General features: G+C 39.2%; 1 protein-coding gene across 1 annotated transcript in view; it reads right to left on the reverse strand.

Annotated features, from left to right (window-relative positions):
* GALNT1 (polypeptide N-acetylgalactosaminyltransferase 1) overlaps positions 1 to 27,989 on the reverse strand; it is an 80,089-nt gene that overhangs the window by 25,277 nt on the left and 26,823 nt on the right. The window contains exon 4 of the mRNA XM_047087090.1: positions 819 to 985. Within this exon, the coding sequence (XP_046943046.1) occupies positions 819 to 985 (167 nt within the window). The remainder of the gene's footprint in view (positions 1 to 818; positions 986 to 27,989) is intronic.

Raw genomic sequence — 27,989 nt, forward strand, 5'->3', positions numbered from 1 at the left:
GGTATGTCTGAGTTTAACAGGTTTCTCTACAGATGGGACTTAGCAGAGCCTTCTCTATGCTACCTTGTGGTGTGAAATCTCCATGAAGAATTCAAAATAAACGATGTTGGCTCAAGGTGCTTTAAATTAATACACCTTTCCCAAACAAGGACTTCATGAGACAGTTTGAGAGATTCTAAGCTTGTGAAAAACTCTGAGATCCCTAGAAGAGTATTTGGGCAAGAGTCACTGTATAGATTTATTATGAGATCAGAGTCATATTACATATCACTTTCTCATAAATTCCTTCCTCAGCCTTTTATATAACCAGCTATAGATCATTCTTGAACTTAGGAATGGAGAAAATGGGGAAATCTAAGAAGAATCTGGAGAACTAAGGCTTGCCCAGCCAAGACTCCATTTTCCTTGCCAGAGGTGCTTCCCTATGACACATGGAACTCAATTTCTCCATACTGGCTCTAAGGAGGTCAAGTCTCTCTCCATGGACTCACGGCCGCAACTTCCCAAAGGGAAAATTCTAATAAAATTATGTGGGTTTTTTCAGTAGTTCTGCATAAATGTTTATATGATATAGCATTATTTCTTTTTAAAACAAGATTAAGTTGTAATACAAATTAAATGTTAATTAAGGTAATATCTTAAGTTTCTTTCACAAGGGTGTAATTTTTTGCATATGTGAATGAGTCCAAATGCCACAAACATTTTTAGGATAAATTAGAAGTCTCTATAAAATTGTTAGGTTAAAAATGATAGCGACGTTTCTTAACCATTAATGATAAAAGCTGTAGCATATTATGGCATTAAAATTTAAAATTTACCTCTTTCACTGGCATCATCTACTAGAACAATTTCTTCTAGCATGTGTCTTGGTGAGCGATTAATGACACTATGGACAGTTCGCAGAAGTGTGCTCCAAGCCTCATTGTGGAAAACAATCACCACACTTGTTGTAGGAAGATTATCTGGATACACCTTTGTTTTACACCTAGAGACAAAGCAAATGCCTTTATAAAAAGTGACTGTTAAAATAGCATACTCAATGCACCTGGAGTAGGAGGGGTATGAGAACAATAAAGACAGTTTGCTCTAGTGGTGGGACTCTTGGGAACTGTTCATTTAAGTTTTGGTTTATTTAAGTACCTATTTAAAGTTATATTTTTAGATGTAAATTATCTTAAAGATGTTAACTGTATACTTAAAATTAGGCACCTCTTCCTGGTCAGTGTTTTCTGTTGATTCAATTTAATGGACAATGTATTAAGGCGACATCATCTGAAACTGAATGTGTCTCAAGAATCCAACTAAGACAAAAAAAAAAAAATGGAATCACTGGAATCTATGCAGTTTAATAATCTAAACAACAACAAAAAAAACCACTTTCCACAAGAGAACTCATATTTACTGAGTACTATTTTGTATCGGCAGAGAAGCTTCCTAATAATTCTTGGAAGTATCTGAGGACACATTTCACACAGGAGAAGATGAGGACAGACATAATGAGGAAGTAGCAGGGCCTGACTGAGGACTCCAAAGTCCATGCTCTGCTCAACCAAAACGTGTGACCCCCCTTCCTTTATGCTAAAATACCAATATGCATCTTGTGTAGTAAAGACCAGGTCTAGAAATGCAATCACCAAGAAGACCAAACACACCCAAAATATATGCACACAAAACCAACATATTAGTCATATGTTTCCAGCACTTTTTTAGGCAACATGCCCTCTCCCTCCAGTCTTGTTAGCTGGATGAAACTACTAAACCACAGAGGACTATAACAGCAGTTAGCAAGCAGACACGCAAGTTAGCAGTTAGCAAGGGATGCAGCTTAGAACATGAGCTCTCCTAAAAAATGCACGTGTAACTCTTTTGGTTTGGTTTGCAATCTGCAACCATCACTCCAGCCTTCTATTTCCACCTTTGTTTCCTGCTCTCTTACAAGCTCCTCAAACCTTGTGGTCTCTCCAATCTCATCTGTTATCACCTGCCAGTGGGAGTGGAGAAAGGAAAGAAGGGGAAAGAAGAAAAATACCAGCGAAACCCCTCTTCTGAAGCAGTCATGATGACCTACTTACTCAAAGTCCCACACTAGGGCGGTTGGCTGGCAGCTGGAAGAAAAGGAAAATGGAAGGGAAAAGAGATGACAAGGGATAGGGACTGAAAGGAGGAGGAGGAGCATTCATTGTGGGGGCCCCATCAACACTACTCCCTCTCTCTCCAAGGAGAAAAGGACAAACAGATAGCATCCATATAGCATCCATTGTCCTTCATTAAATCCCTCTTCAGCCCCTACCATCCTCTTGACCATTCTCCAAGTCCCCCTTCACAATGTGGTCTCCATCACCTATTACTTATAACCTTACTCCTGTCCATTGGCCCACAGCCTCATTTCCACACCACATTCCACACCCCTCACCTTAGGTTCATTCCAAGCCCCACCAGGAGGCCACCACACAGCCTGCCGCCCTGTCTACAGCTCCAAGTCCAGGCAGCATTGGTGAGGCCCAGACAACCAGGTGTGCAGGCCATGGGAAGGATATTGTGCCCTTAGCATTCCAAATAACACTTTTGCCAACAGCTTCCCATCAAAACTCTGTTATGTTATAAGTGGTGGCTAGATTATATACATACTCGGTACTATGCTTCAGATACATCACAGGTGAGCAAGTCAAGACACTCATGTTCTCATGGTGTTCATCCTGAACACCTGACTCACAGACTCCCGGCACAGGACTCTGAAATCAGGAATGGCCTGTATATGAGTAAAGGGGGCTCAGAAAAAGTGTTTCTAATATTATTTAACTGAATCATATTAAGTCATACATGATCTCTTTTCTCAAATTAATCTTTACTCATTATTGTAGAATTGGGACACAGAAAACAGCCAAGATGACTACAAAGTTGTTGGCTTACAAAACAACAAAAGAGCAAAATCAAGACCCAGAAGATAATTAGGCAAAATGCACAGTGTATAAACAGTATGCATGGCTAGCAAGCAGACAGGAAGAAGAGAAAATCCTGAGAAAGCAAATTCTGCAGAAGAAAAGTAAGAAGCCAGATTTCTTGGAAGATACAGTAAAGAATTCAATTCTGGAAGTGTATGGAAAGGAAGACTTCAAAGAACACTAGAAATAGAGACTAAAATGGAAATCATTCACAAGAGGATGTAAGAATCAGAAAGCCAAACAAATATTAGGATCTGGACCAAAGGGAAAATAATTTCCTAAATCAAACAGTTAAATTTAATAATTCAGAGAACACAGCAAATTCATAAATGTTCTCTCAAAGCAACATAGAAAACATAGAGAAAATATGAAAAAGTCAACATAACTGATATCAGAACATGTAACCCCCACCCCAAACTAGACATAAGGCTCTCGAAGAAAACCAAAGGTCCTTTCAGCCTTCTAGTTAAACTGTTCCCATGGAGGGACGACCTGTCCCCGTGGAGGTGAGAGTGGGGGATCCTTCTGGGGGCGGGACACACAGAGCTGAGGATGGGCAGGAAGGCCACAAGCAGCTTTCTTCCACGCTGTCCCAACAGAATCTTTCATCCTTAGGAATGAAAATTAGCCAGTGTAGGGTTGTGCTACTTAAATAGTTACAAGCAGGTTTAACAACAGGGTGTGGGGATGGGGAGAGAGGGAAAAGAGGTTTAATTTTTTACTGAAATATAACATACATACACAAAAGCAGACAGATCACAAGTATGCAGCTGAATGAATTTCCACCAAGCGAATGCATCAAGTAGCCAGCACCCAGATGAACGACTGTTTATTTACTTATTTACTTCATCTGGCACCCAGATGAAGCCGACTGTGACCAACATCCCACAGGTTTCCTTTGTCCCCTTCGCAAGGTCACCACTCTGCTGGACCTTTAGCATTACAGAGGAGTTCTGTTTTTTTGTTTTGTTTTTTTTTTGTTTTTGTTTTTTGAACTTTATTTGAAAAGAATAATATAGAGCAGTAGTTCTCAAGCTTTTTTTCATAATCCCTTTATGTGTTTAAAAACTGATGATCCCAAAGTGCTTTTATATAGGTTATAGCTATTGACACTTAAGTGTAAACTAGAACAGAAAATTTTAAAACATAAGCATCCACAAACACGTATTACACTAGCTATCAGAGAGATGATTCATTACTATCACAGAGTGTGCCCATTATGGATTTATGGTCTCTTCGCTCCCAATATACCCTCCACTGCCTACTCTGTGGCAATGTAGCTGGCTCCTATAAGCATTTCTCCTTTGCAGCTGGCAAGAGGCATACAGAAGCTGTGCATGGCACACATACCAACAGAGGGTGTTGGAGGGACACTGCAGGAAGTAAGGACTTCCCTTCCTGGTTCCCGTGTGCTTTCATTTTTCTTCTCCTTCCCACTTTGTGGCTGCCAGTGGAATGTGTGGTGGACGCCCAGATGCGCTGTCTCCACTGAGTTTCAACAGCACCTACCCCCTCAGGCAGATTCTCAGCGAGTCTCCCAGCCACCTTAGCAGCTCGCTTCTCAGTTTTGGCTTCCTGCACCCCTAAAGGGGGGAGGTTCCTGTTTGCCAGTTCTGGCTCTGGTTTCCTGCCTCAATGCACTTCAAAGTGTATTTCCTGCTTATTAGGCCTGCCTACCAGCCCCCACTCTGGAGGGTACCATGTGCCAGGTCTCACCAGGAGTAACAGGTAAGATTTCCCTCTATCCAGTAACCAGTTATTACACATTCTCCAATGAGGTCTGAACCCCAGCATTAGGGAGGGGGCTCCCTTCCAAGATTTTACATTCCTTGGTACTCTCAACCCATGATATACTTTACAATTGTCTTTGCCTCCCTGCAGTCAATCCCACTATAGTTAACAATTATATTAAACTTTCTCTGTTCAAATTATTGCATGATTTCAGTTTCCCAGCTTGACCCTGATCCATATAGCCTCTCAAACTCCACTGTGCACCAGCTGAGTAAGACAAAAAGGGTCAATAATTGTCTTGGTATTATTATGAAAACTTTTTGACCTTGCGGGCTCCCTGAAAGAATCTGAAGGACCTCCAAAAGTCCCAGCATCACAGTTTAAGAAGTACTAATACACAGCATATTCTTTTGTGCCTTAATCCTTCCCTTTGACATTGTTTGTGTATCATCCATATTGTTATGGGTAACAGTTTTATTGCTGCACAGTATTCTTTTAAAGGACATATAAATTATATATATATAATTATATATTATATAAATAATATATATATTATTATACATATATTAGAATGAATATATATATACATACATATATATATATTCATTCTAACACTGATGGACATTGAGGTACTTTCCAGTCTGGGCTATTATAAACAATGCTGGGGTGTCTGGGTGGCTCGGTTGGTTAAGTATCCGACTTCGGCTCAGGTCACGATCTCGCAGTTCACGAGTTCAAGCCCCATGTTGGGCTCTGTGCTGACAGCTCAGAGTTTGGAGCCTGTTTCGAAATCTGTGTGTCCCTCTCTCTGTGCCTCCCCTGCTTGTGTTTTGTCTCTCTCTTTCTCTCTTTCTCTCAAAAGAAACAAACATTTAAAAAATTAGAAATAAATAAAACTGTGAAAATCACTCATGTATATGTCTTTTGGTGACTACATGTATGCATTTTTGTATTTTTGGGCAATAAAGTATATATAGGCTCAGCTTTAGCAGATACCATAAAATGGTTTTCCAAAGAGGATGTAATAACTTACACTCTCATCAGCAATATGTTAGTTTCAATTGTTCCACAAACCTACCAAGAGTGTCATTTTTTTAAAGACCCCCCCCCACAAAAGGACGTAATTAAGTTCTCTGAGTTTTTTTTTTTTTTAATTTTTTTTTTTCAACGTTTTTTATTTATTTTGGGACAGAGAGAGACAGAGCATGAATGGGGGAGGGGCAGAGAGAGAGGGAGACACAGAATCGGAAACAGGCTCCAGGCTCCGAGCCATCAGCCCAGAGCCTGACGCAGGGCTCGAACTCACGGACCGCGAGATCGTGACCTGGCCGAAGTCGGACGCTTAACCGACTGCGCCACCCAGGCACCCCAAGTTCTCTGAGTTTTAACAAATACAATAGTTTCATAAAACCACCACTTTCAGGAAACAGAACAATTTTACCTCCAAAGAACCCCTTTTGTTACCCTTTTATAGTCTCACCCTCCCCTACACCTAACCCCTAGCAATCCATATCGGCTCTTCATTGCTATAGTTTTGTCTTTTCACAAATATCATATAAATGGAATTATACAGCATGTAATCTTGGAGACAGGTTTCTTTCACTCAGCACGTCTTTGAGATTCATTCAAATTATATGTATCAAAAGTCTGTTATTTTTTACTGAGCGGTATTCCATTCCAGTCAGTGTTTTCATTCACCGGTACTTTCCAGTTTGGGGCTATTATGAAGAGAGCTGCTAAACACATTCATGTATCAATTTTTGTGTGATCATGTTTTCATTTCTTTAGGGTAGATATCCAGGGCTGGGCTTGCTGGGTTACATGGTAAGTATAACTTTGTAAGTGTAATTTTTAAACTGCCAAATTGTTTTCGAGATACTGTATCACTTTGCATTCTCACCAGAAATGTATGAGAGTTCCAACTGCCCTGGATCTTTGTCAGTGCTTACTATATTTTTTTATTGGAGCCATTTAAATAGGCATACAGTGGTACCTCATTATGGTTTTAACTGGCATTTCCCCAATGACTAATGTCTTTCCATGTGTTCACTTGCCATCCATATAGCATCCTGGGTAAGTCAAATCTTCTGACACTTTATCACATTCATTTTTTTTAACTGGGTTACATGTTTGAGAGTTCTTCATGTGTTTTAGATACAAGTCTTGTGTTGGAGGTATAGTTTGCCAATATTTTCTTCCAGTCTGTAGCTTTTTCTTTCACTCTCTTTTCATCAGAATCAAAGTTTTAAAATTTGATGAAGTTCACCTGATCAATTTTTTATTTTGTGAAATTATGCTTTTTGGTTTAATTTTTTAATGTTTATTTAGAGAGAAGGTGTACATAAATAAGCATGAGTAGGGGGAGGGGCAGAGAGACAGGAAAGCGAGAATCCTAAGCAGGCTCCAGTGTCAGCGCACAGCCCAATGCAGGGATCGATTCTAAGAACCATGAGATCATGACCTGAGCCAAAATCAAGAGTCAGATGTTTAGCCAACTAGGACACCCAGGCACTCCTATGAAATTATGCTTTTGGCTTCATGTGTAAATACTCTATGCCTCATGACAGGTCCTGAATATTCTCCCTAAAAATTATAAACATTTAGATTTTACATTTTAAAAAATGTTTAATAATTTTTGAGAGAAAGCAAGCAGGGGGTGGAGAGGGGGAGAGAGACAGGGACAAAGGATCCAAAGCGGGCTCTGTGCCGACAACAGCAAGCCTGATGTGGGGCTAGAACTCACAAATGGCTAGATCATGACCTAAGCCAAAGTCTAAGTTGAGTCTAAGCCTAAGCTCAACTGACCGAGCCACTCAGGTGCCCCCTAAACTTTTAGATTTTAGATTTAGATTTAGGATCCGATTTGAGTTAATTTTCATAAAACACCTGAAATGTGAGATTCACATTTTTGCATATGGATATCTAATTGTTCCAACATCCTTTGTTGAAAAGATGATCTTTACTGAATGGCTTTAACACCTTTGTCAAAAACCAAATAGCTATATCCCTGTGGGTCTATTTCTGAAGTATGTATTCTGTTCCACTAATCTATAGGTTTCTTTGCCAACAGCACTGTCTTGATTACTGTGGCTTTATAGTAAGTCTTTAAATTGGGTACTGTATTTCCTCCAATTTTACTCTTTTAAAAAATTATTTTTGCTATTTTCTTTGCCTTTCCAAATGAATGTTTAAATCCCCTGCTGGGATTTTGAGTGGAACTGTATTGAATCTACACATCTCCTGGGGGAGAACAGACCTCTTTTACGTGGAATGTTCCAACACAGCTAGAGAACTGAAGCGTTACTTGTCTGACTCTGCTGGGCACTGCCTGTGCCTGTGTCTGTGCTCTAGGCCCAGCAGTGGGAGACAGGAAGAGAGAAGCATGGAGGATTCTACCCATGATCTGGAGACCACAGATGTTCTGCTCCCTCAGAGTCAGCTGCTTGTCTGGCCGTTGCCCCCATGGCTGTGCTGCCCCAGCAACACTGCCTAGGAACTGGGATAGTAGAGAAGGGGAAAGAAAAAGAGACAAAAATAGGGGTGTTTCTCCATTAACCCCTAAGAGATCCCTTTCTCATTCCTCAGAAGGAGTAGGTTACTCTTGGGGCTCTCCTTCTGCACCCAGTACATGTATCTGAGTTCTGGCCTGCCTTCAAGTACAATGTTGAACAGAAGCAGAGAGCACACATCCTTTCCTTGCTTCTGATCTCAGGGGAAAGATTTTAGTCTTGTACTATTAAGCATGATATGATACTAAAAGCATGCTTCATGAAAGAAACAACTAATCAATCTGACTTCCTCAAAAGGTACAACTAAGGAAATGAAAAGACAAACCACAAACTGGGAGAAAATATTTAGAAATCATATTTGTATCCAGAATATATAAATGGCTCTTACAACTCAGCAACAGGATGACAATCTGATAAAACATGGGCAAAACATTTAAAGAGAAATTTCATTAGAGATGTAAGAATGGCCAGGGCAATCAGGTGGCTCAGTGGGTTTAAGCACCTGGCTCTTGATTTAAGCTCAGGTCATGATCTCACATCTCACTGTTCCTGGGGTCTAGCCCTGCGTCAGGCTTTGCACTGACAGCACAGAGCATGCTTCAGCCCCGTCTTTCTCTGCTCCTCCTCTGCTCCTGCTCTGTCTCTCTCACTCTCAAAATAAATAAATAAACATGAAAAAAAAAAAAAAGGACATAAGAATGGCTAATAAGTACATGAAGATATTCCCAATATCACTGGTCATAAGGAAATGCAAATTAAAACCACAATGAGATACCACTTCACACCCGGTAGAATGGCTATAATAATAAAGACAGGTAAAAAGAGGTGTTGGTGAGGATGTGAATAAACTAGAACTTTCATACATTTTGCTGGTGGGAAGGTTCATGGTGCAGCCACTGTGGAAAAAAGTTTGACAATTTCTTAGTGAAAAATAAGGTTACCATACGACCTAGCAATTAGGAATCTACAAGAAAAATGAAAACATATATCTACACATGTACCTGTATACTTTCTTGTACACCTATCTTCTACACAAATGTTCTTAGCAACACATTCGTAGTAGCCAGAAAGTGAAAACAACCCAAATGCTCATCAACTGGTGACAGGACAAATGAACTGTGTTGTGTCCATACAACTGAATAACTGTGGCTGAGTGTGGGAAGGCAGAGTGAATACAAATGGACACCAGAGATCTTTTGGGGGTGATAGAAATGTTCTAAAGTTATAATGCTTGCATAACTCTGCAAACGTGCTGAAAATATAACTGAATTTTACACTTCAAACGGGTGTATTTTCTTGTTACAGGAAAGATGGAGTAAGTCACTCCCCCCTGTCTCTCCCAGTGAAGGGCACTGTAACTCCTGGATACAGTGCACAGAGCAGCTTCCTGAGGGGACTCTGAAATGTAAATGGTAGCAGCAGCAGGTCAACCAGGGAAGGAGACCAGAATTCGAAACTTCACCAAACCAGTGGGGAGTTTGCTACTTTTGTCCTCTGGCATTAGCCAGCCTGCACTCAAAGCCAGCTCCGAAACTGGAGTGCACAATGGGTGCACTAAGGAAGAGCCCCAAGAGAAGCTCTCTGTTTTGGTCTGAGGAACAAGAAAGGAGTGTCCGAAAGGTCTTGACTCCTGTTCTGTTTTGTTTTTTTCCTTTCTCCCTCCTCTGCCATCCTAGCAAGTCTGAGTTTGAGCAGCACTACACCGGAGCAGCGAGTCTCCTGGGAGGTGGGATGTCCGTAGAGATCAAAATTACCTGCGCACCATTATTTAGTTTTTATTTTGATCCAAGGCCATGTACATAGCTTAAAGAATAAACAGCTTTGCAAAGCTTGTTTTAAAAAGTTGTTCTCTCAAAAAAAAAAAAGAAAAGAAAAAAAGAAAAAAAAAAAGCCGTTCTCTCACCTGTCTGCCATTTTCTCCTTTCCCATAAAACAAACCACACGCAATTCTTTCACTGCTTTCTCTTGGTATTTACCTCCATAATTCTAAATACTATATCTGAATTTTGATTTGATTTTCAGTTCTAGATATTACATATTGACTTACTATAGAATATAGGGCTTATTTCCTCCTACCCCCATCCTAACACATACACACTTGCTACTCCTCAGTCTCCCAATATAGTTACGTTCGAAATTTGGTTCCCTGTTCTTTAATGTTCATATAAGGACTATACAAAATGCTATTTATAGCTGATTAATATATTGTGAATACTTTCCCTTTTCTGTACAACATTCCCTTCCACTTCACCCTGGATTATTTTTCCCCTTTCCTTAGTTTTCTATGTATTTGTCATTAATTCAAACACAGACTCTACAAATTATCTAAATAGTCTCTTAAGATGTTCAGAAGCATTAACTATAATATCACTGAAATCTTAAAACAAGCTCCCCTGGAATTTTCCAGGCTGGCTGCCTCTGTGCCTACACCACTGTCATCTGGGCTCTCCCCCTGCCACCTGTCTGTGGATTCTGTGAGCCCTCTGCACAATGCATCTCCTGGCTTTCATATCCTATGTCTTTCTCTTCCTTAGTTTACTGCTTTGTCTGTCAGAGAACACAGACTGAGAAAGGATGAGGGGAGACGGGCAGGTCTTTGAAACTATATCATCCTACCACAGTAGACTGATGATGCCTTTAATGGGAGTAAGTTATATACTGAGGTGGAGCTGGAGTTGACTGAAAATCCCTTGTTTTTGGGGCACCTGGGTGGCACAGTCGTTTAAGCGTCTGACTTCAGCCAGGTCATGATCTCGCGGTCCGTGAGTTCGAGCCCCGCGTCAGGCTCTGGGCTGATGGCTCAGAGCCTGGAGCCTGTTTCCGATTCTGTGTCTCCCTCTCTCTCTGCCCCTCCCCCGTTCATGCTCTGTCTCTCTCTGTCCCAAAAATAAATAAACGTTGAAAAAAAAAAATTGAAAATCCCTTGTTTTTAAACGAGTGAAAACACAAGTGGTTTCATTTAGGTCTCTATGTACAACAGTAATTAAACGATGGCCTACATAACAAGCACTCTTGTTAGAAGTGAAAGAAATACTGAATAAACTCTAATGCTTGAATTTCACTGTGTGGTCTGAGAGTTAGTTTGAGGGCCTGCCTGAGTGACTCAGCAGTGTTTTGGGAAATAGATTATTAAATTTACTTAGCACAGTGTTCATCTCAGCAAGACTGGGCTTACCAGAGAATCAATTCACACAAACACCTAACAATTCAGGAATGTAGAAGTCCCATGATAATTACTATTTATATTATTTTGCAACTGTTACAGTCCCATTATACTTATTTTAACCCTTTTAGGGCCTGAAAAATTATTAAGAGTTTTTATGCATTGCCCCACTTTATCCTTACAACCGTAAGACAGAGGCCTTCTCCCAATTTTACAGATGAGAAAACTGAGGCTTAGGGAAAGGGAGTAGTTTTACTCTAAATCAAGGTGCATATGCACATAATCCAATTCTCTTCTCTCTGTCCCTTTTGGCTATCGTTTTTAAAGTATTCTTCATCATCCACTAAATTCAGCCTGTCACTGCCATTTACCAATGACAAGTCAGTATTTCTTAAGATGGCTGGCCACCTGTCTGGCAGTGTTTGGCAATGTTCTATAATTTCTCTTCCGTGTACTCTTATTCAGACAAGTTCAATGAAGACCCAGCCATAAAAGTGATGGCAGGGCACAGTGATTAAGATGACATGTTTTATCAATGACAGATTTCACTTGGATCACTTATTAGCCATACTTTGCACAAATCATTTAATCTCCCTAAGTCCAAGTTTCCCTGCCTGTAAACTGGGCATGTTAGTATTTTGCTCAATTGCTCAAACATGACCACGTGTGTAGTGCCTGGTCCATACTAAACACTCACTAGATGGCATCATTATTACTTTTTTAAACATCTGAGACCAATTTTATAGGATGGAATTGCCACATTAGGTGACTTGGAATTTGCCTCAAACCTCCTGCCCTAAGATCACACACTACAAAAGTTATTCTTTGTTTTTAAGTCTTCTTGACTCTCGAACAATGCTATTCTTTCCCCCAGTTTCCTGCAGGAAACGTGTCCTTGGAGATCCTATAAGACAGTAACGGTTCCTGGCAGGCACAGGATGGTTTGTACACTGCCAGCTATACCACTGGTTAAGCCTATGACTTAGAACAAGCAGGGCTTCTTAGGGTTCAGAAAAGGGGGTGGAAATGCTGCACTCTAGGGGCCATCCACACTGCTTACTCTTCCACCTCTGCAAACTGGCCTGAAGAAGATATGCTGGCCAGCTTGGTTCACTGTAGTGCACAGACAGCTAAGCATTAATCTCATGTTTCTCATTTCACATTCCATTGTAAACACACCTCAGAAGCCAGACGGAGATTCGTAAAAAGGATGGAGGAAGCATGCTCGCGGTCAGCTTTCATGAGACTCACACAGGAGGACCTAGAGCTCCCTCCCGGAACACAGGCCTTCTCCATATCCAGGTGCCACAAAGTATTCACAGCACTGCAAGTCCTCACGACAACCCCTGTTATTTTCTTACTGTATAGATGACGATCCTGAGGTATGGAAAGGTCACTGACTAGTCCAAAGCCACACAGCGAGTAAATGGCAGAGACCTGGACTTTGCCACTATCAGGATATTAATGAGAAATTTATTCAGGTATAATTCAAAAAAGCACAAAGGGAGAGAAAAGTAAGAGTACAATTTGAGAAGCTCTAGTCTATGCACATGAGTAATTCCAGAAGAACGGGCTGAGGGAATGGTGACATGGCAATATTTGAGATTACAGCCAGAAATGTCCTGGAATTGAAGAATACGAACGCTTAGATCACAAGTATGCTATGAGCACCGAGCACGTAGATAAAGATAAATCCAAACAATGTAATTGTACAACAATGTAATTGACAATTACAATGTACCTGGGTCTTACTACTAAAGGAATAAAAATAAAATGTACAGCTTCCAAACAAAAGAGAGAAAAACATGAATACTTAAAAATTTTATCAACTGAAATGGTACCCATTAGCGAAACAGGAAAGGAGGAAAAAATGAAAAGGATGGTAAACAAGATTTATTAGTTGAACTTTATGAAACTCATTTTCATAGGTCAAAAATGGTTGAATATCAATGTCATATGGTTCAACCTAAAAGAAGCCCAAATATATCAAGTCACAATAAATGTAGATGCATCAAACTCACCTATTAAAAACTTATTAGGCCTGAAACCAATATTGTGCTGTATGTTAACTAACTGGAATTTAAATAAAATTAAAAAAAAATTATTATAATGAATTAAAAATATAAATCCAGCCATTTAGTAGAGATACACCTAAAATAAAATCACACAGATAGCTGAAAGAAAAAGAAAAAATAGTAGTCATATTAGGAAAATGTTACACAGACTAAAAGTTGTACAGTGATATCAAAACCAGGGTAAAAAAATTAATAAAGATATAGTGAACACTGGATTTAAAAACAACAATATACTATGCATTGCCATAAATTCAGCCAATGATGCAGCCTTGAAAAATAAAAGAATGAATTAGAGAAATTGTCAAATCCATAATCATAGTGGGAGGTTTTTTTTTTAAGACAATGTAATCAGAACCTAATAGAGCATGCACTCTAAAACACAAAAAATCCAGAAGTAGCAACCAACCAAACAATATTATTTTCAACTACAGAAGAAACAATTTTAAAAAACTGAACACTTTCTAGATTACAAATGAGGCTTTAACACATTTGAAATAGATCATGTTCATATACAGACCATGTTCTCTGACCATGACAAAATTAATCTAGGAATCACTAATAAAAAAAAAGAGGAAATCAAAAGGCAAAAAGAAATGTACCTAGAAATGTTTTAATGTATTTCTAGGTAATCCCGAGTTAAGCAAAAATCAAACGGAAACTACAAACTACTTAGGAATAAATAAGAATGAAAATACTATAAATAAAACTAACAGGCTATACTGAAGTGATTCATAGATATAGAGTCTTTAATAATTATTAGAAAGCAACAATATTTTTAAGTAATAGTTTAAGCATTTAATTAAAGAAGCATTGGGGCACCTGGGTGGCTCAGTTGGTTAAGCGTCTGACTTCAGTTCAGGTCATGATCTTGCGGTCTGTGAGTTGGAGCCTCGCATCCGGCTCTGTGCTGACAGCTCAGAGCCTGGAGCCTGTTTCAGATTCTGTGTCTCCCTCTCTCTCTGACCCTCCCCCCATTCATGCTCTGTCTCTGTCTCAAAAATAAATAAACTTAAAAAAAAATTAATTAAACAAGCGAGGGAACAGATTGAACATGAAACACAGAAGAAGAGATAATTATACAGAAAACAATTTAGGGGCACCTGGGTGGCTCAGCCGGTTAAGCATCCGACTTCAGCTCAGGTCTTGATCTTGCAATCCGTGAGTTTGAGCCCCGAGTCAGGCTTTGTACTGACAGCTCGGAGCCCAGAGCCTGCTTCTGATCTCTCTGCCCCTCCCCCAGTCATACTCTGTCTTCTCACCTCAAAAATGAATAAATGTGAAAAAAAATTTTTTTAATAAAAAAAATTTTTTAAAAATCAGATAAACGAAAGAAAAACCTACTTCTTCTTTGGAAATTAAAAAACTGCACACCACTAGCAAGATTATCTAAAGAAAAAGGGGAAAAGTAACAAAAAATAATAGATATGAGAATAACTATATATTATATACCTAGTGAAAATGTTTTAAAACTATAAGATAATGCTGTGAACAAGTAAGAGAAAACACAGGGCTTCCCGTCACTGTGAATTACCCAAAGTTTAATTGCTATTGGGCTAACTAAAGCTCCTGACCTGTGTGAAAATTAATGAAGAGAAACCTCACTGAAACAGAGTCAGGAGGCCAGGCTGAGAAGCCAGTCCACCCAGCCTAGATTGTAAGAATGTCAATTACAGGCCCCAACAGAAGAATGGTCAATAAGAAAGGATCACCAACTACAGGTCTCGACAGGAAAAGACATACACTGCATCTTCTACAAGAAATTGATTCCCTAGCTGCACCTCAGCAAATGAGAAACCATCATCACCCCCAACTCCTGCTTTTCTCTAATTAGCTTTCATTCAAAACAACTCCTCCCAATTTCCTCTCCCACCTCCATAAAAGAAGGTCTTCTCCTCTGATCATTGCATTTGCCTATGGTTTTGCCGTAGCCTGTCCTGAACTGCAATTCTCTGCTACTACCAAATAAACCCATTTTGCAGGTAAAATAACTGGCTGTTCTTTTTTTCCAAGTTAATATCTGCAAACCTTTCCATGGTGCTCTGGGGAATTGATGGTGTTGTCACCAGTAAAATCCGCTATAATCACAATCCTAAATTCACAGTTTTCTGAATACTCCCTTCATTTTCTAGCACTGATTAAAATATCACCAAGAACACTGCTTCCAGAGTTGTCTTTCTTTTTTTTTTTTTTTTAACGTTTATTCATTTTTGAGAGACAGAGAGAGACAGAGCATGAGCGGGGGAGGGGCAGAGAGAGAGGGAGACACAGAATCCGAAGCAGGCTCCAGGCTCTGAGCTGTCAGCACAGAGCCCAACGCAGGGCTCGAACTCACGGACCGTAGGATCATGACCTGAGCTGAAGTCGGACGTCCAACTGACTGAGCCACCCAGGCGCCCCCAGAGTTGTGTTTCAAGATGAGGCTGCATCTCTTCTCTATCTCACATACCACTGAGTCTGGAGGTGGGGGAAGATATCTTCCTTGTTCCTTACTGCTGATTCAAGACTACTGCTTTTCTCTCTTCCCTAAGAAGCCTCAAGTCCTTTAAAAAAAGGTGCTGTCAGGGGCGCCTGGGTGGCTCAGTTGGTTGACGTCCGACTTCGGCTCGGGTCATGATCTCACGGTCCGTGAGTTCGAGCCCCGTGTCGGGCTCTGTGCTGACAGCTCAGAACCTGGAGCCTGCTTCAGATTCTGTGTCTCCCTCTCTCTCTGACCCTCCCCCGTTCATGCTCTGTCTCTGTCTCAAAAATAAATAAACATTAAAAAAAATAATAAAAAATAAAAAAGGTGCTGTCAGAAGTTGCCACCCCATCCTTGTTACTGCCATCTATCACCTTCCCTATCAGTTCCATTGCTAAGCCTTGTCAACACGTTTTTGGTCATCTTAGCATCTATGTAGTCAATTTTTCAACACCCTGGCTTCTCAGATCTTTACTCTGCTCTCTTCCAGCGAAACTGTCCTCCAGGACATATCACCCATGTACTTTTTTCATGCTATCCCCCTAGATCCTCCATTAATGATCACCTCCATTTGAAGCACTACAATCTCTGGTCACCATTTCCCACCCTGTCCCCAATCCTAACTCTTCCAACTCAGTTACTCCAATAATCCCAGATCTTTAGCTTCCTTCACAGGGAGGCGGGGGGAGTCTCCACTCCAGACCCTCCCACTTTTTTTTTTTTTCTAAGTTTATATATTTTGAGAGAGAGAGAGAGAGAGAGAGAGAGCGAGCATGAGCAGGGGAGGGGCAGAGAGAGGGGGGCAGAGAGAATCCCAAGCAGGCTCTGCATTGTCAGCACAGAGCCCAGCTCAGGGCTCAATCCCATGAAACGTGAGATCATGACCCAAGCTGAAATCAAGAGTAGGACCCTTAACTGACTGAGCCAGCCAGGTGTCCCAGACCCTCTTTTTACTTTCTGTTCTCCTGTTCATGTTTTCCAGTTCCTCTACTCTGCTTAGATCCCAGACCCTTTATTATTATCACCACCTTGTATCTCCCTATTCTTTTATCTCACTTGCTGGAATATCCCAATCATAGCTAAATCCAACTTTCTGCTGGTTTTGCATCTCACTTGAGCTGCTGAATATGGCTAAAGAAAACTTATTAAGCATGCTAAATGACCTCATTTTCAATTTATAACCACAAACCTCAAGCAGGCGCTCTGCATTGTGCAGGATTCTTCCTTCCATTTCCTAGTCACCTCCTTCAACCTGTTTCACATGTCCACAGATACCCAATCTCCTCCATACCTCCTCCTACTCACAGGTGGCAATTTCACCGAAAACCCAGAAGTTGTCAGGGGAGAATTTCCATACTCCCACGAACACACCATCCTGTAGGCATGTGTGATCATGCACATTGTGCCTTTTCCCCACTACACAAGGCCTGAACTATCCCTGTTGCTGTCTGAAGCCAAGTACAATCTCCTCACTCCCTCGAGTTAGATGTTCTTGCTATAATACTGCCCTCTCAAATTTTCCCTCAATGGGATCATTCCCATCAAAACACACAAACATACTGTACTATACATCACGTCTTAAAAAGACAGAGAAAATGCCTCCCCATCACACCATCTCCCCAGGCAACACCTCCACTTCTCTCCCTTCTCCAATGACAACTCAAAGTCACTGCTACGCTTGCCGCCTCCCCTGCTCCCCACCCCACTTTGTTTCCCCTACTCTTCTTTTCAAGTTGATTTTATGTGAAGTGTAACAGAGGACACAAAACATAAATTTAGGGCTGAATGAGTTGTCACACAGCAACCACCCATGCAACCATGACAGGGCAGAGCGAGAACATGGCCAGGACGTCACAAGGTCCTCTTGTTCCCATTACCTTTTCTTTCCTCCCCAAAGGTGATCAATAACTGCCCTAACACTTAACATCATCATTTCGTCTTGCCTATTTTTGACCTTCCTAGCGACAGCATAATTCCATATATATTGCTGTGTGACTCTAAGGGTGAGATTCATCCATGTTGTGGCTTTTGTTCATTTCGGGCTGTAGAGTACTCCATTGTACGAATCTACCACATTCCACTGCTGATATGCACTTAGATTATTTTCAGTTTGGAGCCAATATAAAAATACTACCATTAACCATTTTGTCCTTGGGGTGCCCAGGTGGTTCAGTTGGTTGAGTGTCCGACTTCAGCTCAAGTCATGATCTTGTACTTCATGAGTTCAAGCCCCACATCAGGCTTGCTGCTGTCAGTACAGAGCCCGCTTCAGATCCTCTGTCCCCCTTTCTCTGCCCCTTCCCTGCTTACACTGTCTCAAAAATAAATAAAACATTAAAAAAACAAATACAATTTTGTCGTTGTCTTCTGATGAATATGTGCACACATTTGCTATATCCAGGTGGGGATCTGCTTGGGTCATTAAGTATGTTAATATTCATGTTAGTAGATACTGACATGGCTTTCAATGTGGGTATAACAATTTATACTGCCACCATAGTGTATGAGAGTATGAAATGGTATTTATTTCATTAGTCTTGTGTCTTCCTGGTTACTAACGAAGTTGAGCATCTTGTGATATATTGATTGGTAGTTTGGATTATCTCTTCAAGTCTCTCACCCACTTTTCTACTGGATTGTCTGTCTTCTTTTACTGATACATAGGAGTTACTCATATATTCTGGATCTGAGCATTTTGCTGGATCTTCTGTAACTTGTCTTTTCAATGTATTTTTCTTTTCACTTTTTTTTTTTTTAAATGAACAGGAAGTCTTTAATGCAGTCCCATTTATCAAACTTTTCCTACATTTTTGGGTGTTTTTTTGCCTTGTTTAAGAAACCTTCCCCTCTTTCAAGCCCATAATAATATTCTATGTGATCTACTTCATTGCTTTGCCTTCACATTTGTATCTGAAAAACACATGAAAATGATTTTCTGTATGGTGTGAGAAAGAGTGAGTTTCAGTTTTGTCCTTAAATCCCAGCACTTCTTACTTTTTTCTTTAGAAGATCATTCTTCTACTACTATGCAATACCATTTTTGCCCTAAACCAAGTGTTCACGTAGTATGGGACTGGTTTTAAACTCCATTTTGTTTCACCAATCTGTCTATCCTTCCAAAAATACCACACTACCTTAATTACTATACTTTTCTGAGTAATTTTGATAACTGTTACCGCAAACCCCCCAACTTTATTTTTCTACAAAAACGTCTGGCTCTTCTGGGTCTTTGCACTTCCAGTTACATTTGAGAACCAATTTGTCAAATCACACACACACACACGTGATGACTAGAAATGCACTGAATCTGTAAATCAATTTGCAGAAAGTCAATATTTTTATAACATTGAACTGTCCATCCACAGACACAGGCATTTCTCCATTATTTGGGTTTTTAATTTCTCTCAATAACATTTTAGAATTTTCTTTGAAGAGAGTTTCTGATATCTGATATTTTCTGACTGCACTGTAAGTGGTATTTTTAAAAAATTTATTGCCTTTTGTTAGAAAAGTGACCTAGAAATACAACTGATTTTCTTTATAAGCATCAACCTTAAAACAATCAACATAGCTAAACACTTATTGATTCTAATCCTTTGACTGTAATTTTTATGAATTTTCATTATATATTACCATGTCAATTTCAAATAGTAGGTTTTAATTTTTCTTTTCTAGTACTTATAACTATTATTTCTTTTGCTTACCCACCTTATTTTGGCTAAAACCTCCTGTGTAACATTGAACAGAAGTAATAATACACACCTATGTCATGTTCCAGGTCTCAAATTGAACACTTTCACTATTGAGAGGCTTTGTTTCATTTTGGTTTCAGTAGATACGTTTTATCAGATTAAGAAGGTTCCCTTTCATTCCTAGTTTGCTAGAATTTATGTCAGAACCAGTGACACATTTTGATCAAATCCTTTTTCTAGATCTCCTGAAATAACATGACTTCTTTCCTTTATTCCTGTTAATGTTGTGACTTTAAATGATTTTCAAATATTAAATCAACCTTGCATGCTGGCATAAGCCAATTTGGTTTTAATGTATTAATTTTACATATTGCCGGATTTAGCTGATTAACATTTTATTTAGAATCCTATATCTATGTTTATCTATATCAATGAGACTGGCCTATAATATTCCTTTCTTATCAAGCCCTTGTCAGATTTTCATATCAAGATTATGCTGATTTTGGGATACCTGGGGGATTATACTATCTACTTACAATTTTTTAAATGTCTGCAGGATGTGTGGTAATTGTCCTCTTTTCCATTCATGATAGTTGTTATTTAGGAATGGGTTTTTTGAGGGGTGCCTGGATGGCTCAGTTGGTTAAGCGTCTGACTCGATTTTGGCTCAGGTCATGATCTCGTGGTTTGTGAGATCGAGCCCCCTGTTGGGCTCTGCACTCACAGTACAGATCTTGCTTGGGATTCCCTCTTTCTGTCCTTCCTCTGCTCACGCATGATCTCTTTCTCTCAAAATAAATAAATATTTTAAATTAAAAAAAAGGGTTTTTTGATTTTTGATCTTTTGAAATAACTAACATTTGGCTTTGTTGACTCCATACTCTATGTTTACATTCTGCTGTATTAAGCTCTGCTCTTTGAAATATATTATCTTTTGAGGTCAGCATCTATGGTAATGTTACCTTTTTCATACCTTATACGGATTATTTGTCCCTCTTCTTATTTTCTTGACTGGTCAATTTTATTAGCATTTTCAAAGAACCAACTTCTGGATTTGTTGTTCCTCTATTGTAAATTTGCTTATTAACTTTAGATTCTATTCCTCCATTTTTTTAAAATTAATTTGCTGTCCTTTTTCTAATTTCTTATGATAGTTCATTTATATTCTTTTTGAAAACATTAACTGCATTTAAATGTATCTATTTTTACCTGGACATGGAATTAGCTGCACCTCACAAGTTCTGATACTCCGTATTTACACTGTCAACTAGGATAAAATATTTTCTTCTTAATGCAGTTAAGCTTTTTGCCTTGAAGTCTCCTCTATTTACCTGACAGTAATATAGATCAGGTATGTTTTGTTCTATTCTTTACCCTACATGTTCCTATATCCTTTTTTTTTTTTAATGTCTGCCTCTTACAATAATATATATAGTCGTCATTTTTCTTAATCTAAAATCCTTTAAAATCTTCACTACATTTAATTATACATTTGCGTTTAAACCCATGATCTTACATAAATAGAAATAGTTGCCCTTTTCTCTCCTTTCTTTCCCTCTTTTGAATTTTTTTTTTTTTAAGTGGGCTCTATGCCCACCATGGGGCTTGAACTCATGACCATGAGATCAAGAGTCACATGCTCTACCAGCTGAGCCAGCCAGGTGCCCCTGAATTTAAATTTTTTAAATTTCTACTTCCTCCATTCTACTAACATTTACCTTCTTCTGGTGGTAACCTTAAAAATTGCAATACACAACCTTGATTTATTTATTAAAGTCTAATATTAACTGGCATTTTTACCCATGACTTGACAACACACATACACACACACACCCAAAAAACCATTATATGTTGACATTAATTCATCTACAAATTTACCACTTCCACTGCTCTTCCTTCATTTCTATACCTGATCACTCCAGTGGGATTTTTTTTCTTTTTTTTTTTTTTTTTTTTTGCTTAGAGAACACTCTTTACTATATTTTAGTGTAGGTATTGAATTATCTCAGTTTTGTTTATCTTACAGGTTTTTATTTTTGAAAGATACTTGGTATCTTGGCTGGATATAGAATTTTAGGCTTAAAGTTATCTCTCAGACTATAAAAGGCACCATGTTACCATCTTTTGGCTTATTTTTTCTCTTGAAAAGTCAGCAGAGAGGTCAGCTGTCAGACTCAACTGTTGTATCTTTTTTTTTTTTTTTTTAACGTTTATTTATTTTTGAGACAGAGAGAGACAGAGCATGAATGGGGGAGGGTCAGAGAGAGGGAGACACAGAATCCGAAACAGGCTTCAGGCTCTGAGCGGTCAGCACAGAGCCCGACGCGGGGCTTGAACCCACAGACCGTGAGATCATGACCTGAGCCGAAGTCGGCCGCCCAACTGACTGAGCCACCCAGGCGCCCCAACTGTTGTATCTTTGAAGGTAATCTTCACTGTCCCCTCCGCCCCTTTGCTTGTTTTTACAATTCTTTTCTCTAGCTCTGGCTTGCAATATTATGATGTGGCCAGCATCCTGCTGAAAATTCATCAAAATTATTGATACTGTGCCTTACCGTTTTAGCATCAGTTTTAGAAAATTCTTAGCCATTGTACTTTCGAATACTGCTACTGCTTTATTCTCTTTCTTACTTTGACTACAATTTGTTGACAATTCTACACTTCTCATTCTATCTCTGTTTTCTATCTTCCATGCTTCACTCTGGATATTTACTTCTGATCTATAATTCAGTCACTAATTTTCTCTTTAGCTAGATCTCATCTGCTATTAAACCCATCCATTATGTTTTTACTTTTTATTATTGTACTTTCCCAATTCTAAAATTTCCACTTGGTTATTTTCTAATAGATTCTAGTTCCCTGCTGAAATTCTCAATCTTTTTAAAAAATCTCCTTGAACACATTAATATTATGTACAATCATTTTAAAGTCTGTGCCTGTTAACTCCCTTACCTGGGTCTATTTCCACTGTCTATTGTTAGTTTTTTGTTTTTTTTTTCATGTTGCCTTATTTCCTCAGGTGTCTAGTGAAGCCAGGCACGGTACATGAAATACCATTTAAAAATTTACTGGCCTGGGGCACCTGGGTGGCTTAATTGGCTGACTTTGGCTCAGGTCATGATGTCATGGTTCGTGGGTTCGAGCCCCACATCTGGCTCTGTCCTGACAGTACAGAGCCTGCTAGGGATTCTCTCTCTCTCCCTCCACCCCTCCCCCACTTGCATACTCTCTTCCTCTCTCAAACATAAATAAATAAACTTAAAAAAATAAAAATAAAAATTCACTGGCCTAATAGCTTTCTATGGAGAGGATTTACATTTGAATCTAGGGGGAGCCAGAGGCACCAGTAAATCTTAATCATCTTAATTCAGTTTCCTGGGTTAAGATGGTTTAAACTTGGGCTTCAGTCACTGCCAGGGTTGATCTACTTGAATTTCATCACTATTTCTAGGAACCTAAAACTAAAGCATGCAGGAAGGGCTATCTGACTCTCCCCTTACCACACACACACATTAGGCTCTGGACTATAGGTTTTATGTCCCAGCACCAAAAGGCTATCAAAAGCACTATTTAGTTTCTCAGTATACACTTTCTGGAGTCAGTAGAGGGCCCCCTGGTAAAAGTTCCAGGCTTGTTTCTGAGTTTTTATCTTCTCCCATATTTTGGCTCCGTAACTCTTTTTTTTTTTTTTTTAATAATATTTGTTTATTTTTGAGAGAGAGAGCCAAAGTGCAAGAAGGGAGGGGCAGAAAGAAAGGGAGACACGGAATCTGAAGCAGGCTCCAGGCTCTGAGCTGTCAGCACAGAGCCTGAAACAGGGCTCAAACTCACGAACTGTGAGATCATGACCTGAGCTGAATGAAGTCAGACACTTAACCAACTGAGCCACCGAGGCATCCCTTGGCTCCATAATTCTTCACTGCCTTCTAAGCTCTGCCATCTAACATCCGGATGCTTTCAAGCAAACGACTTACATATAAAAATATATATATATTTTTTCCTAACTTTCTCATTGTCCTCAACTGAAGAGGTGATTCAAAACACTGAGGCTGCCATTACAGAAACTGGAAGTTCTTCCTCATTCTTTTAAATGAGGGTCTCATTCCTATCACTCCACAGAAACAATGTTATCTAAGTTCCAACAGTCTCCACACCCTGAAATCCACTGGGCCATTTACAGCCCTCCTCCTCCTCACATCTCAGCAGCATTTACCACAGTTGACCACTTACTCCTTCAAACATTTGCTTGACTTCCATATGCTTTCCCCCCTCGTACCTCATGTTTTCGTACCCTTTGGCTAGATCTTCCTCTTCTCACTCTTCAAAAGCTGAAAAGGCAGTCACTTAACCTCGCCTCCTTTTCATCTCATCCACTCTGATTGCTATCTCAACCAATCCCATATTTCTATTTTCCCCCTCTATCTTGGCAAGTATCTCTGCAATTCAGACGGCTGCTCAGACCCAAATTCTTACTCCTCCTTTTCTCTTTTACTCCATACCCAACCCACCAGCATTCTGATAGGTTCTATCTTAAAGATGCAATCAGAATTTTAAAACTTCTCCACCTGTGCTAGCCCAGTCCATGCCACTATTATCCTGTGCATGAGTATGTGCAGAAAGGAAGTCTCTCATTCTCTATAGCTGGAAAATGTAAACTGGTGAAAACAGTGAGGGAGCAATATTTTTAAAAAATTGACTGAAATAAAAGAGCACATGCCTCTCAGCACAATAATTTCACTTCAACTGTCAAACACTTCTGACCATAACCCACAGTAACAAATACATTTTATGTTAATCTAGTGCACACATCCTGAAACAATGATTAATGAAAAATGTTACTACATGAAAACACACTCCGATGTCTTCTATTTCAGTAACTAAAATGCTAACAGGTATTCACGACTGATTTCACAATCCATTAGTAAGTAAAGGGTCATGAATTATAATTTGAAAAGCACTATTCTACAGAAAACTGTTACATCTACAGAAAGGAATACATGTAAAAGGATGTTTACAGAGACATAACTGCAAAATATGTACACATAAAGTAAAACAATAATAGATAAATTATGGCATATTCATACAATGGACTTCTACAAAGAAGTTAAAATAAATCCAGAATTACATGTACTGACATGAATAAATCTCAAAATCAACGCTTGAACGAAAACAATTTTTAAAAAGTTGCAGAAGGATATGTGCATATCCATATGCTATACTATCATTTGTTAAGTTAAAAATATGTAAGTACACTATATATTATTTATATATATAGACATATAAAAGTACTTTTAAAACATGAACAGTAAGGATAAATGGAAAAATCAGAATGACTGTTAGAGAGAAGTGGCCTGGAACTGAGGAGGAGGATACAAAGAGATTCAACTATAGCCATAAAGTTTTATTGATAAAAGCAAAATATAAAGAAAATATGGCAGCTGAAGCTTCAATAAAGCTGGTGGTTGATACAAAGGTTTGTTACCTCCTATAGCTTTCTGGATGTTTAGATGATTTTATTTTTGAGAAATAATTAAAGGAAACAGAAGGTTAGTTTTTCACAAAAATAAAATTTCTGAGATCCCTAGTAAAAGATGGCAAATACAAAATAAAAAATACATATAAAAAGTTTCAAGACAAATATTTTGAAGCATGTTTTTAAACTATAATTTATCACGTCTCTCTGAGGCAAAAGATAAAAAACATCAGGGAATTTGCTAAATTTCTATAACAGAAAAATTTACATTTCACGAAGCAGGTAGAAACCAAATTAGAAGACAGGTACAAAAAAGTAGTATTTATGCTAGAATATTCACCACAAAATTTTATCTAAGTGAAACAAAATATCTATGAGCCTTAGAAATACCAATTATTTGGGGCACCTGGGTGGCTCAGTCGGTTAAGCAACCAACTTCAGCTCAGGTCATGATCTCAAGTTTATGAGTTTGAGCCCCATGTCGGGCTCTGTGCTGACAGCTCAGAGCCTGGAGCCTGCTTTGGATCCTGTGTCCCCCTCGTTCTCTGCCCCTCCCCCTCTTGCACTCTGTCTCTCTCAAAAATAAAGAAAGAAAAGAAAAAAATGCCAATTATTAAAAAAATTTTTTTAAATGTTGATTTATTTTTGAGAGAGAGAGATAGAGCATGATCAGGGGAGGGGCAGAGAGAGAGGGAGACACAGAATCTGAAGCAGGCTCCAGGCCCTGAGCTGTTGGCACAGAGCCCGACATGGGGCTCAAACCCACAAACTGTGAGATCATGACCTGAGCCGAAGTCAGACGCTTAACCGACTGAGCCACCCAGGCACCCCAGAAATGCCAATTATTTATAAAGCACCTGGAAAATACAAAATCTTAAAAAATTATAAGCAAAGCAACCTCCACAAATTCATCCCGTTATCTAGAGGAGCTTATCTGATGTAAGAAAATCAACAGAATTCTACCAAATACATTACTTTAATCAGTTTCCATAATTTCACCTAGCATTAGAAGGAATGGTTAAGAAAATGAAAAAAAGTAGCTTTCAGCAATTAGGAAAAGAGAAAAGAGAAGTAAGAGCCAGATGACCTGGATTCAAAGCCAAATCAATTATCCTGGCCCCGGCAATTTTTCTGAAGACCTTTAACAGCAGCCCGCCTCATGGAACTGATTATTTTTTAAACCAAAGTTAAATTTACTTTAAAAACTAGAAAGGCTGAAGCACCTGGGTGGCTCAGTCGGTTAAGCATCCAACTCTTGATTTCAGCTCAGGTCATAATCTCACGGTTCGTGGGTTTGAGCCCCACACTCAGGCTCAGCACAGAGCCTGCTTCGGATTCTGTCTCCCTCGCTCTCTGCCCCTCCCCTGCTCATTCTCTCTCTCTCTCTCTCAAAATAAATAAACTGAAACAAATTAAAAACTAGAAAGATTAAAATGCTATTGTTATACTAAATATCTCACAAATTCTTACATGTATAAAAATGGTAAAGTGCAGGATTTTGTGCCTACATTTTTAAAATGCCAGATAACAATGGCAAAGACTTAGTAATAAAAAATTTAACAAATAAATTCAAGAGAATAGCTCAAAGATAGTCTAGGATTTTTCCCTGGAAGGAGAAAAAAGACCAGATGAAAATATAAGAGACTAAAAGAATCAATTCGGGTAGCCCAGAGCCTGGCTTAATGGGAGTTCCAAAAGAAAAAAACAGACAGATGGGACACAGAACGCACCTGTCCAATGGAGACGCACATGACTGACCAGAGTGCACACCTTTCCTACCACAAGCACGCAATTTAGTTGACTTGAAGGATACTGGTACAAAATGCCTTTAAGCTACTAATCCACAGCGAAGAGAGGGAACAGAGGAAGAGCCAACGACACCACAGTGACACAGTCCAGAAAATGCAGGCTGAGGAAAGATACAAGATATTCAGCCTGGTCTTCCAACAACAAAACTCTAAGGAGAAAAAAGATGGAGAGGAAACTTACAGAGACTAAGAAAGAATTAAGAGACCTGTTCGCCAGTTGCAACGTATGGACCTTATTGGGATCCTGATACAAATACTACAAAAAAAATAAAAGTATGGTGTAACTAGGGAAATCTGAACACTACCTAGGTATTTCATGTTATTAAGGAGTCACTGTTAATTATTTTTTCAGGTATAAAAATGGTATCATGACCTTCCTACCTTCCTTCCTTTCTCTGTAAATCCTTATCTTTCAGAGATACATAATGAAATATTTACAAATGATATGCCTTTGCCTGGAATAGGAGAATCTGCTTCTAAGAGCACTCAGCTGGTTATCCACAAAAGGCCACAAACCAAATGGGCTTTACCACAGGGGTGCTCATGTCAAGTCAACTGGCTAATCTCAGAGCTAATAATCCAAGTGAGAATAAAAAACCAAACTGGAAACCACAATGCACTTTATAACCTAATCCTGAAAGTGACACTCCATCACTGTACTGTGTTCTACTGGTCATACAGACCAATGCTAGTGCAGTGCAGGAAGAAAATACATAGAGGTGTAAATACCAGAAGACAGAGACTGCTGGGGGGACATATAAAAGGGCATTAAGAGACGAGACTATTAGGGATTATTGAAGCAAGGTGATGAACACATGAGGATTCATTATACTACTGTCTCCTTCTGTATACATTTGAAACTTCCCACAATAAAAGTTAAACAAACAACAACTTTAAAGGACACTTGCACAGAGATGGAGCAAGAAGGTGTAAAAAGGCTGTTCAGTTGCAGTAGTGACCTTGTGCCGGCTTCCCAAGTGGCCCACTCCCACAGGGCCCAAATGTCTGGCAGGAAGGACTATGTATTAGCAGCTTGTGCAAAGTAAGACTTTCGAATCTGAGCAGTCTTCAACAAGCCCAAAATTCAGTGCACAAGCATGTGTATCACACCGTTTAAACACTGTTCAAAACGTAAATG

This window comes from Lynx rufus, unplaced genomic scaffold (genome assembly GCF_022079265.1).
Source record: "Lynx rufus isolate CCGP_SWC_20201006 ecotype Redwood Valley unplaced genomic scaffold, mLynRuf1.p SCAF_22, whole genome shotgun sequence".
NCBI lineage: Eukaryota > Metazoa > Chordata > Mammalia > Carnivora > Felidae > Lynx > Lynx rufus.